The 12,678-nt window shown below is 41.2% G+C and overlaps 1 protein-coding gene and 1 pseudogene across 1 annotated transcript; both read left to right on the top strand.

Annotated features, from left to right (window-relative positions):
* Positions 1-972: 972 nt before the first annotated feature.
* Positions 973-6,725, top strand: LOC111958580 (trypsin-1-like; annotated as a pseudogene).
* Positions 6,726-9,787: 3,062 nt separating this feature from the next.
* On the top strand, positions 9,788-11,826 carry LOC111959121 (large ribosomal subunit protein bL17m). The gene is made up of 3 exons (XM_023980568.2): positions 9,788-10,168; positions 10,957-11,025; positions 11,193-11,826. The coding sequence occupies exons 1-3, from the start codon at positions 9,995-9,997 to the stop codon at positions 11,451-11,453; spliced, it is 504 nt and encodes a 167-aa protein (XP_023836336.1). The 5' UTR covers positions 9,788-9,994; the 3' UTR covers positions 11,454-11,826.
* Positions 11,827-12,678: the final 852 nt, after the last annotated feature.

Below are 12,678 nucleotides of genomic sequence, written 5' to 3'. Positions count from 1 at the left end.
CATGTCCACATCCTGGCTCAACCCTAACTTTATGTCCACAGCCCTGCAAGATGCAGGCAAGGCAGTATTGAATGTGTCGCTGTCTGTCACCTTGATTACTCAAATTTCTCTCAACCTATGCACCTACAATGTATACTTTCCTTTATAGGCTAGGTTGTAGCAACCTCATGATGAGTATAGGGAAAATATGAGTATCATGTAGTAGCCTAAACCTATCGCTGTTACATTGAACTGGGTGAATGGAATATGAATGACAGACATCCAATATGCTGCAATAGAAATAAGGCCATGTTCATAAAAAAAAGGATTGTCCTCCCTCAATGTAAACGGCACCAACCATCATAGGTAAAACTAACAGATTGCCACCCCCACCCCCGCTGCTCCCTCTATGGACATTTCATTTATATGGATTTAATSCGTATCGCAGATGTTCGCAGAAGATCCGCATTATAACTCGATTGAAATTTAAAGGCATTTTCCCCTGTTCGCGGAGACTGTATTCACAGTAAACGCTGCATATGTCAGCTCAATCGGAAATTTCCTTCACATATTAACCCTGACCTTGAATGATAATTCCACAATACGGATTGAATCCAGTCCTAAATCTGGAATTAACTCAATCAATAAACACTATACTGGGACTAATAAGACAACGTTGACCAATACTTAATGAAAAGGTAGGCCTACATTTTGCAAGGTGATTTGACAGGTTTGAGTCTCATTCACATAGACGTTGGCCTTGGATACAGAGGTAGGATCAGTTGAGTTGGCCCTTCCCGTATTTTAACCATCACCAGTGAGTGGTGATGATGCACAACTTTCCGACATTTTACAGCTTGATGCTACCTGCTGTATTATTTGCTGTCCAGAGAACCTTTTAAATCTGATTAGCTTTCTCTTGACAAATCAAACAGTCCATGAAACTGGGCGGTACATAAACCAGGGGTGCAGATTAACCCCTTTCATCGACAGGATCACACAGCAACAATGATTTCTCTGGTCTTCGTTCTGCTCATTGGAGCAGTGTAAAAATTGTCATAGGGAACTGTGTTATGACACTAACATCACAAATGTGTTTATTTTACGTTATTAAGAACTTTTATTCCACTTTTATCATAGTGCTATGCTTTTTTTAATAATCTCAAAAGGTGAGGAAATATAGCTAGAATGTGCCTGCTCTCGATTTCCAGTCGCCATGGAGAACGACAAGATCGTCGAAGGGTATGAGTGCAAGGCAAGCCCTACTCCCAGCACCACCAGGTGTCTCTGCAGTCTGGATACCACTTCTGTGGTGGCTCCCTGATCTCCAGCACATGGTGGTGTCTGCTGCTCACTGCTACAAGTCGTAAGTATCATGTGAACTACTTCCAATATATTATGCACATCCCTGTCTAGCGTATTTTGTTCTGTCAACATCTAGGAAAGTTAACCTAATATTATTTATTTTATTTACTTCACCTTTATTTAACCAGGTAGGCTAGTTGAGAACAAGTTCTCACGTACAACTGCAACCTGGCCAAGATAAAGCAAAGCAGTTCGACGGATACAACAACACAGAGTTACACATGGAATAAACAAACATACAGTCAATAATACAGTAGAAAAAGTCAATATACAGTGTGTGCAAATGAGGTAAGATAAGGGAGGTAAAGGCAATAAATAGGCCATGGTGGCGAAGTAATTACAATATACCAATTAAACACTGGAGTGATAGATGTGCAGAAGATGAATGTGCAATTAGAGATACTGGGGTGCAAAGGAGCAAGATAAATACATAAATAAATACAGTATGGGGTTGAGGCAGTTGGATGGGCTATTTACAGATGGGCTACGTACAGGTGCAGTGATCTGTGAGCTGCTCTGACAGCTGGTGCTTAACTTCACTAGGGTAGGGGGCAGTATTTTGACATCCGGATGAAAAGCGCGCCCAAAGTAAACTGCCTGTTACTCAGGCCCAGAAGCTAGGATATGCATATAATGTAGATGTGGATAGAAAACACTCTAACGTTTCCAAAACTGTTAAAATAATATCTGTGAGTATAACAGAACTGATACGGCAGGCYAAAACCTGAGAAAAATCCATCCAGAAAGTGGGATTTTTTTATGTTTGTAGTTTTCCATAGACTGCATATACAGATTCCAATGACTTAGGACTCAAATTGCACTTCCTATGGCTTCCACTAGATGTCAACAGTCTTTAGAAATTGTTTCAGGCTTGTATTCTGAAAAATTAGAAAGTAAGACCACTCTGAATGAGTGGACACTGCAGTGTCCCAGAGGTTTTTCATGCGCACGACCGAGAGCCTTTCTTGTTTTCCTTTTATATTGACGAAGCTTTTGTCCGGTTGAAATATTATTGATTATCCTGTCTAGGACTGGTAGCGGAACCCCTCGCCAACAGCCAATAAAATTGCAGGGCGCCAAATACAAATCAACAGAAATCTCACAAATCAAATTTCTCAAACATACAAGTATTAGGCACCATTTTAAAGATACAATTCTCGTTAATCCAGCCACAGTGTCTGATTTCAGAAATGCTTTACAGTGAAAGCTCCACAAACGATTATGTTAGGTCACCACCAAGTCACAGAAAAACCCTGCCATTTTTCCCGCCAAAGAGAGGAGTCACAAAAAGCAGAAAGAGAAAAAATTAATCACTAACCTTTGATGATCTTCATCAGATGACACTCATAGGACTTCGTGTTACACAATACATGTATGTTTTGTTCTGTAAAGTTCGTATTTATATCCAAAAATCTCATTTTACATTGGCGTGTTACGTTCAGTAGTTCCAAAACATGCAGTGATTTTACAGATAGCCACATGAATTTACAGAAATGCTCATTATAAATGTTGATGAAAATACATGTGTTATACATGGAAATATAGATAAACTTCTCCTTAATGCAACCGCTGTGTCAGATTTCACCGCTGGTGTCAGATTTCAAAAAAACTTTACGAAAAAGCATAATCTGAGTAGGGCCCAAAACAGCCAAAATAAATATCCGCCATGTTGCGCGTCAACATTAGTTAGAAATAGCATTATAAATATCACTTACCTTTGATGATCTTCATCAGAATGCACTCCGAGGAATCCAGTTCGACAATAAATGTTTGATTTATTCCATAAAGTCATCAATTATGTCCAAATAGCTTCTTTTGGTAGGGCGTTTGGTAAACAAATCCAAACGCGCGTTCAGGTCCAGTCGGACGAAAACTAAGTATAGAATCAATCTTTAGGATGTTTTTATCATAAATGTTCAATAATGTTCCAACCGCGAGAATGCATTGTCTGTAGAAAAGCTATTGAACGAGAGCTACTCTCATGTGAAATGCGCATGACTGAGAACGAGGCTGCTGCCAGACCCCTTAGTCAAACAGCTCTCATCCGGCCCCCCTTCACATGAGCAGCCTGAAACAACGTTCTAAAGACGGTTGACATCTAGTGGAAGCCTTAGGAAGTGCAAAATAACCCATATCCCACTGTGTATTCGATAGGGCTGAGTTCAAAAACTACAAACCTCAGATTTCCCACTTCCTGTTTGGATTTTTTCTCTGGTTTTGCCTGCCATATGAGTTCTGTTATACTCACAGACATCATTCAAACAGTTTTAGAAACTTCAGAGTGTTTTCTATCCAATACTATTAATAATATGCATATATTAGCATCTGGACTGAGTAGGAGGCAGTTTTACTCTGGAACGCTATTCATCCAAAAGTGAAAATACTGCCCCCTATCCCAAAGAAGTTATATGACTAAAAACAACTTGAGGATTGATTATTAAACATCGTTGACATGTTTCTACGAACTTTACTGATACTTTTCGGATTTTTCGTCTGCCTGTTGTAACTGCCTTTGAGCCTGATGAGCTGAACAAAACGCGCCCAACAAAACGGAGGTTTTTGGATATAAGGAGGGACTTTATCGAACAAAACGAACAATTATTGAGTAAATGGGAGTCTTGTGAGTGCAACCATATGAAGATCATCAAAGGTAAGTGATTAATTTTATCGCTATTCTGACTTTTGTATCTCCTCTACTTGGCTGTAACTGTTTGTAATGATTTGTCTGCTGGCGCTGTTCTCAGATAATCGCATGGTATGCTTTTGCCGTAAAGCCTTTTTGAAATCTGACACAGCGGTTGGATTAACAAGAAGTTAATCTTTAAATCGATGTATAACACTTGTATGTTTTATGAATTTTTATTATGAGTATTTCTGTTTTTGAATTTGGCGCCTCTGCAATTTCACTGGATGTTGGCCAGGTGGGACGCTAGCGTCTCACGTACCCTAGTGAGGTTAAAGCTTAGTGTGGAGATATGAGTCTCCAGCTTTAGTGATTCTGCCAGTTGCAGAGAACTGGAAGGAAAGGCAGCCAAAGGAGGAATTGGCTTTGGGGGTGACCAATGAGATATACCTGCTGGAGTGTGTGCTACGGGTGGGTGCTGCTATGGTGACCAGTGAGCTGAGATAAGGCGGGGCTTTACCTAACAAAGACTTGTAGATGACCTGGAACCAGTGGGTTTGGCGACGAGTATCAAGCGAGGGCCAGCCAARGAGAGCGTACAAGTTGCAGTGGTGGGTAGTATATGGGGCTTTGGTGACAAAACGGATGGCACTGTGATAGACTGCATCCAATTTGTTGAGTAGAGTGTTGGAGGCTATTTTGTAGATGATGTCGCCGAAGTCGAGGATTGGTAGGATGGTCAGTTTTACGAGGGTATGTTTGACAGCATGAGTGAAGGATGCTTGGAGATGGAGATTGGAGATGCTTAATGTGAGTCTGGAAGGAGAGTTTACAGTCTAACCAGACACCTAGGTATTTGTAATTGTCCACATGTTCTCAGTCAGAACCGTCCAGAGTAGTAATGCTAGTCAGGCGGGCGGGTGCGGGCAGCGAACGGTTGAGAGCAGTTGGAGGCCACGGGAGGAGTGTTGTATGGCATTGAGGCTCGTCTGGAGGTTAGTTAACACAGTGTCCAAAGAAGGGCCAGAAGTATACAGAATGGTGTCGTCTGCGTAGAGGTGGATCAGAGAATCACCAGCAGCAAGAGCGACATCATTAATTTATACAGAGAAGAGAGTCGGCCCGAGATTTGAACCCTGTGGCACCCCCATAGAGACTGTCAGAGGTCCAGATAACAGGCCGGATAACCTTTCCTGTTGCTTGTCAAAAATATCTACAGTCCTTTAGAGACGTCAAACAAATATCATGATCTAGTTTTACATTATAATGTCACGATCATGATTTTCATAATCTCGAAAGGTGAGGCAATGTGTCAATGCTAACTGTGAGAGTTCTCTCTGTTTCCAGTTGCCACGGAGGAGGACCAGATCGTCGAAGGGTATGAGTGCAAGGCCTACTCCCAGCCCCACCAGGTGTCTCTGAACTCTGGATACCACTTCTGTGGTGGCTCCCTGGTCAATGAGAACTGGGTTGTGTTTGCTGCTCACTGCTACATGGCATGAGTAAACTACATACCTGTACCTGAAGTATCCTATGTGCTTATAGATAAGACTTCCATTTAATGAATACATTCAATATGTGTACTGGTACATCAAGCTGCCTCGCGCTGCAGAAACAGGAGATAGGCTCCTGTTCCTGTTAGCCGTTCCGGCTCGCACACGCCAAGGCTTGTACAAGGTTATTTACTTACTTTACATGTCTGTCATGGCTTAACAACATCCTATCATCCAGATTATATAATGCAGTTCACTTCACCTGCACCCCAAAGCTCAGCACAGAACACCATCAAGTGATGAAAGACTTTCCTTTCCCTCGTTCTCTTTCACCCTAAGCCATGTGGAGGTGCATCTGGCTAAGCACAACATTGCCAGGACTGAGGGTAACGAGTAGTTCATCTCTTCTTCCCGCGTCATCCCCCACCCCAACTACAGCTCCTACAACATCAACAATGACATCATGCTGATCAAGCTGAGCAAACCCGCCACCCTCAACACCTACGTGCAGCCTGTTGCTCTGCCCACCAGCTGTGCCCCCGCTGGCACKATGTGTACCGTCTCTGGATGGGGCAACACCATGAGTTCTAGTGAGTACAGCAATACAGGCACCATGTTAATGTATTTTGGGGTTACGTTATAAAACATACCTGCTCAGGTAGCCATTGCCCGTGTTAAAATGTAAATMATCCATAAATGACATGTTCTGCCTTTAATTTCCTCTTCTTTCTTTCTATCCATTCTTTCATTWTTCATCCATCCTTACAGCTGCCGATAGCAACAAGCTACAGTGCCTGAAATCTCTCATTGTCTCTCTCTCAGGGTGACTCTGGTGGCCCAGTGGTGTGCAACAGTGAGCTGCAGGGTGTTGTGTCCTGGGGTTATGGCTGTGCCGAGCCCGGTAACCCTGGTGTCTATGCCAAGGTAAGAATATAGGCTTCTGCTGCTAAGTTTGTGGGACAAAGCATCAAGTAGTTTCAAATAAATACTTTAATGGGTTTGTGACAGCATTCCTTTATTAGACCACTGGCTCATCCCTGTCACAACTACATGTTTCTAACTTCAATAATACCAACTTCACCCCAGCTCTACTACCAACTTTATCTCAGGTCTACAGTGACTTGGCCCTGTGTCCACTGATGTCTCCCTTCTCCTTATCGTCCTTTAGGTGTGCATCTTCAACGACTGGCTGACCAGCACCATGGCCAACTAATAAATCTGATCCTAGCGTCGGTACTCCAGCACGGTCCTAAAACTCTACAACATCCTGTGCAGTTCAACATTCACATTTTTTCCCCATGACAAATAAAGCATTTAACTCTAAATACTTTTTTGCTGTTGTGTTTGTACTCCCACTCTCCTTAGAAATCTTTGTAAAGGTATTTCTATCTTCTCATGTCAAGTAGTATTACTAGTAAACACCAGAGAAACTAGTAATCACCAGCAAATTGTTTAAGTATGGATCTTTTCTTACTAAAATATGCAGGGGGTAAATTCATTTTGTCATGGTACCCTACCATAACAATTTGTTTTATATCAATACAACAAGGAACATTATTGATTACATTGATTTGTTTCTATAGTTGTGTATTGACGCGTTGCTGCTCACAATAGCTGGTATAGGGATGTTAAAAGTGTGGCATAATTGCTTTTCCTTCTTACCCATTTAGAGTATTCTGTCTGTGAGAGTTGTGTTGCTACTGAAATACTATGTGGTGCAACATGAACATGGTTGGATCTTACATAATGTTTGTATATTGGGTTGCATGATATAGATTCAATATCCCTTGAATGTGCATCAGTCAGACTGAGTCCAGATGCTAAATACTGTACTTCAATATTCACAATGAGAGATTSCGTAACCTCCATTACTGAGAGGGACAATCAGAGGCTTCATCAGAGTTCCCCAACATTCAGGGCTTAGCCCTGGGCCATCACAGGACAATACCTGCATATTAATGGTTAAGAGGTGCTTGGCTATAAATATCTATTATAAGGTTGTAATTCACTTCAGGAAATTTGAAAGCCATACACTAGGGGAGAGTGGGGTAAGTTGAGCCACCCATGTCTCTAGGAAACCATACACAACATTAATCATTTGACCAAATATTTAGAAAGAGGCCTTCATTTCATTGAGTCTGTGAATTAAGAAACCACATGGAAAAAGTGATAAGCAAGTTTGGTCCAAAAAACTGATTTTCACCAAGTCAAATGTATTTATTATATTAGAGGTTTCATGACGCTTGCAAGGCATTATAGCTGGGATATGAGGTAACAACAGGGCCTGACCTATGTTAAAAGTATTAAAAAAAGAACAAAGTGTTTGTTAGTTAAAAGATGCTTAAAATGATTGAAATTGACTGTGTTGAATTCTGTTTTTAAAACGGCACTGGTAATATTTAATTCAGTCCAGAAATGTGTAGCCATCTTGACTTACCCTGTCCTGCGGCTAAACTTACCCCACACCTGGGGTAAGTTGTGCCACGAAACCACTTTTTAATGATTATAAAATCCTGAAATATATGTAGATATCTTTATTAGAAAGAATACAATATTTCCCTTGATGGAGTGATGCTGAATGAAAAAACCTCAACTTACCCCACTCTCCTCTACTGTGAGAAACTGCTGATTAAGAGTGACTGAGATATTGATGGATTTTCAGAATGGTCCCAGACCCGTAGCCACAAGGGACCCAGAAGTGAAGCCAGTACGGTGGCCCGAAGGGCTATGCTATCAGGACAATTCTGTCTAGAATACTATTTTGGCTATGCATTTGGGATCATTCGGAGTACAATAAAAAATATATATACACAGAGTACCAGTCAAAAGTGTGGACACACCTACTCATTCCAGAGTTTTTCTTAATTTTTACTATTTTCTACATTGTAGAATAATAATGAAGACATCAAAACTATGAAATAACACATATGGAATCATGTAGTAAGCAAAAAAATATACATATTTTATATTTGAGATTCTTCAAAGTAGCCACCCTTTGCCTTGATGACAGCTTTGCACGCTCTTGGCATTATCTCAACCAGCTTCATGAGGTAGTCACCTGGAATGCATTTGAATTAACATGTGTGCCTTGTTAAAAGTTAATTTGTGGAATTTTTTCCTTCTTAATGCGTTTCAGTCAAACAGTTGTGTTATGACAAGGTAGGGGTGGTATACAGAAGATAGAAGACCCAGAGTTACTTTTTCTGCAGAGGATAAGTTCGTTAGAGTTACCAGCCTCCGAAATTGCAGTCCAAATAAATACTTCACAGAGTTCAAGTAACAGACACATCTCAACATCAACTGTTCAGAGGAGAACGTGTGAATCAGGCCTTCATGATCGAATTGCTGCAAAGAAACCCCTACTAAAGGACACCAATTAGAAGAAGAGACTTGGTTGGGCCAAGAAACACGAGCAATGGACATTAGACCAGTGGAAATCTGTATTTTGGTCTGATAAGTCAAAATGTGAGATTTTTGGTTCCAACTGTGTGTCTTTGTGAGACACAGAGTAGGTGAACGGATGATCTCCGCATTTATGGTTCCCACTGTGAAGCATGGAGAAGGAGGTGTGATGGTGTGGGGGTGTTTTGCTACTGTCTGTGATATATTTTGAATTCAAGGCACACTTAACCAGCATGGCTACTACAGCATTCTGCAGCGATACGCCATCCCATCTGGTTTGCCCTTTGTGGGACTATCATTTGTTTTTCAACAGGACAATGACCCAAAACACACTTCCTGACTGTGTAAGGGCTATTCGACAAAGAAGGAGAGTGCTGCATCAGATGACCACAATCACCCGACCTCAACTCAATTGAGATGGTTTGGGATGAGTTGGAACGCAGAGTGAAGTAAAAGCAGCCAACAGGTGCTCAGCATATGTAGAAACTCCTTCAAGACTGTTGGAAAAGCATTCCAGGTGAAGCTGGTTGAGAGAATGCCAAGAGTGTGAAAAAAAATGTGGGTTACTACATGATTCCATATTTGTTTTTTCATAGTTTTGATGTCTTCACTATTATTCTACAATGTAGAAAATAGTAAAAATAAAGAAAATTATGAGTAGGTGTGTCCAAACTTTTGACTGGTACTGCATATATATGCTATTTGTCATCATATATCGTAGAGAAAAAAGTCATTTAAATATTTTCCCCTTTTTCCGATTACATTTCCAAATCAGAAATTAAAATTTTTTTACATTTTGAAATCTCTATGCACATAGAAAGGCRTGATATCTAATAACAAAACAACAATTAATTAATTAATGACAACTAGAAACAAATAGAATACATTTGAGGCGGAACTATTTTCACGTAACACCATTCACCCACACAGACTGCGATAACTGATGCACCGGCAATGTCAAACGAAATTTGGCACGTTATGCGACCCGGGGATGTATTAATGAGCACATTAACCTAATTTACACGAGAATAACGAAATATAATTTTCCTTAGAAACATCGGTTTACATTTTTAAAGGCCGGTTTGATTCCTTTTTTCTTTCTAGCCTCTTGTAGGTGTCTGAACTCGACAAGATGCGCCTCACCATTCAGATGTTGATATCCCATGGCCGGGTGGCCCGTAAAATGGGTCTCGGTCCAGAGTCCCGAATAAACATGCTTCGGAACATTCTTACCGGCCTTGTTCGACACGAGAGGATAGAGACCACCCGAGGCAGAGCAGACGAAGTTCGATTCTATGCTGAAAAGGTGAGGACATGGATGGTAACGTTACCATTTTAAGCAGCTCAACACAGCTGCTTCAACAATAGTAATTCAAAGGCTGGCAGATGGCGATATTGAGTCGTTTCATCTTACCGTCCTAAAGGAATGTATGCAGCCGGTTATACACGTGTATACCCCTTCAGCCAATCAGACCAGGGGTGGGGGAAGAAAAGGTACTGCTCCAACCTGATTGGCTAAACGCGATTTGTAACATTCAGAACATGGCGGAAAATGGTGTTTCATAAGGAAAGTCTTATATTTTTTTAACCTTCTCGCCATTAAATTGAGTTAAGGAAGAAATCGACTCCTTTGTAACCCGAATGGAGAATATTTTATGTACAACCCGGTCCACAGGGGATATGAGTGTATAGCTGGCTACATAGATTTCCTTTGGGTGGTAAGATGAAGAGACTTGTCATCTGCCGGCCTTTGGGCTACTCCACCAGTTGACTAAACTCAACTCCCATGGTGAAGGAAGTTTCTGATGAACTCCACCAGTGGAGTTTAGCGGAGTCCTGGCTTGGAAGAAATTCAGCTCTGACTACATTGATTCGCCCAAGGTCAATAGTAAATTATGAAACGCTTATCTTGTACCTATGGTTGTTCTATCTAGTTATGTGCCTTTGTTTGCTGAAATTCATGCATTTTAATCAAACAAATACAACCATGGAGTTGAGTTCAGTCAGCTACTTCTTCAACCATCCCTGTTTAGTAGGCTGCTGTAGTTTTTGACAGCTTGTGACGTTGTTGACCAATGTGATGTTGTTTTGCAGTTGATTGACTATGCCAAGAAGGGAGACACTGACGAGAAAGCGATGAAAATGGCAAACTTCTGGCTCACAGTAAATGTTCTTTCTTTATGATCTTTGTTAGTATTTTAAAATGCTCAGACCCAGACTGTCCCAATGTCCCCAGCATTGTTGTACTATTATTTACCAGATTAGTTTGAGTGTGTTCCTAGTTCTTTCAGTCAGTCATCATCCTGTTGCTCTCTCCTCTGTGGTTTAAGGAAAAGGATCTGATCCCAAAGCTCTTCAAGGTCCTGGCTCCCAGGTTTGAGACCCAGCCCAAAGCCTACACCCGGATGGCCCGCATTCCCAACAGGGAGAACCTGGACAAGGCTGCTATGGCTGTGCTGGAGTATAAAGGCAACCCGTTCCCACCTCTCCAGACCGCCAAACGAGACAATGAACTCACACTAATCAACCAGCTCCTCAAAGGCTACAGAGAAGAGCGGGCACAGCAGGCAGCAGCCAAGGTTGAGGCATGATGCAACCAGCCACACACTGACATTACATGTGTTAGATCAGGGGTGTGTTCGGTATGGTGAAACATTTAGAATGTCATGTCTGTTCTACAGTATATGAACATTCTGGAACGTTGCTCCCTCCTGAATAAGCCCCTGTATTTCCCAAGAAGGGGACCCACTGGTGGGTTGTACTCTAAACTTTTATAGTCCACAGATTCTGACTAGGTCCTGGTTTGGAAACATTGTGTTGCTTTGTGTGTAATAAGAAAAACACCCAAACACTTTTGGTGGATCACACTGTTTTAGATGACTGGCACAGTATTTGACTTTCCGTGGACCCCACTGAACATGAGAGGATGTTGTGTGTCAAAATAAATGGGATTGTTTGACAATGTTAAGCGTCCTGTTATTTTGACTGTTAGTCAAATAAAAAGTTTTGTTCGTGGCACTACTGTGAATTTAACAGATGTGCTTAAATATGCTGTTATTATTCCCTCTACTGGTTCAGAAACATTTCCCCCAAACTTTTCATTATTATCATTATTATTTGATGTCCTGTTTTTAATCTCTACTGATTCAGAATAAACAGACAGTGGCAAATAGAGGCAGGATATTTTATGAAAGCAACCACCTTCAACCAGGCAAAATCACACATCATGAGCTTCCCCATTTGTTCTATTTGTTTAGATTCAAACTGTTTTGTTATTAAGAGCTGCTGTAGAGTTTGGTTTTCACATACTGGTAACTACTTGCCTAAATTGCCCCAAACCTATTGCAATTACATTCAATTGGACCGGCTCTCCGTTCTCCTTTGCCACTTGCCTGTAAGCGCTCCAATTGTGAGGTTCCAGAAAAGTAATTGTACTGTACCAAGATGGAGTAGATGTTTTGGACGAATGCCCTTGCCCTTCTACATTACACATTCACACTGTGGCCAAGGTATGAAAGAAACAGACAAGGCCTCTAGTAAAACCAACCATTTTAATTTGGCAAAAAGTGTATGTACAGCATATTCAGAATATTCTAATTTGACACCATTAAAATGCATTCATTTCGAACAGTGCTTCAGTAATGTGCTCTTAACCAGACCTCTCTAAATACCCAGGAAGCTGTGCTGTTGTCTGTCATGCATATAAAACCCTCTCACTCCTCTCCCTTTGCTCTTCCACTTGTGTCTGTGTATAATAGACAAATACCATAGATAAGTTGATCATGCAGCTTGTTGTACAGGATGAATGGAACCAGC

Source organism: Salvelinus sp. IW2-2015, linkage group LG35, assembly GCF_002910315.2.
Source record: "Salvelinus sp. IW2-2015 linkage group LG35, ASM291031v2, whole genome shotgun sequence".
Classification (NCBI taxonomy): domain Eukaryota; kingdom Metazoa; phylum Chordata; class Actinopteri; order Salmoniformes; family Salmonidae; genus Salvelinus; species Salvelinus sp. IW2-2015.
Note: the sequence above shows the minus strand (reverse complement) of the source record. Positions and strands in the feature narration are given on the sequence as shown.

What these genes read in the sequence shown, in the direction of transcription:
- LOC111959121 (XM_023980568.2), top strand. Translation starts at nt 9,995, where the DNA reads ATGCGCCTCACCATTCAGATGTTGATATCCCATGGCCGGGTGGCCCGT. An exon ending in TTCGATTCTATGCTGAAAAG is followed by an intron (nt 10,169 to 10,956) that starts GTGAGGACATGG and finishes GTTGTTTTGCAG; the next exon opens with TTGATTGACTATGCCAAGAA. An exon ending in TGGCAAACTTCTGGCTCACA is followed by an intron (nt 11,026 to 11,192) that starts GTAAATGTTCTT and finishes CTGTGGTTTAAG; the next exon opens with GAAAAGGATCTGATCCCAAA.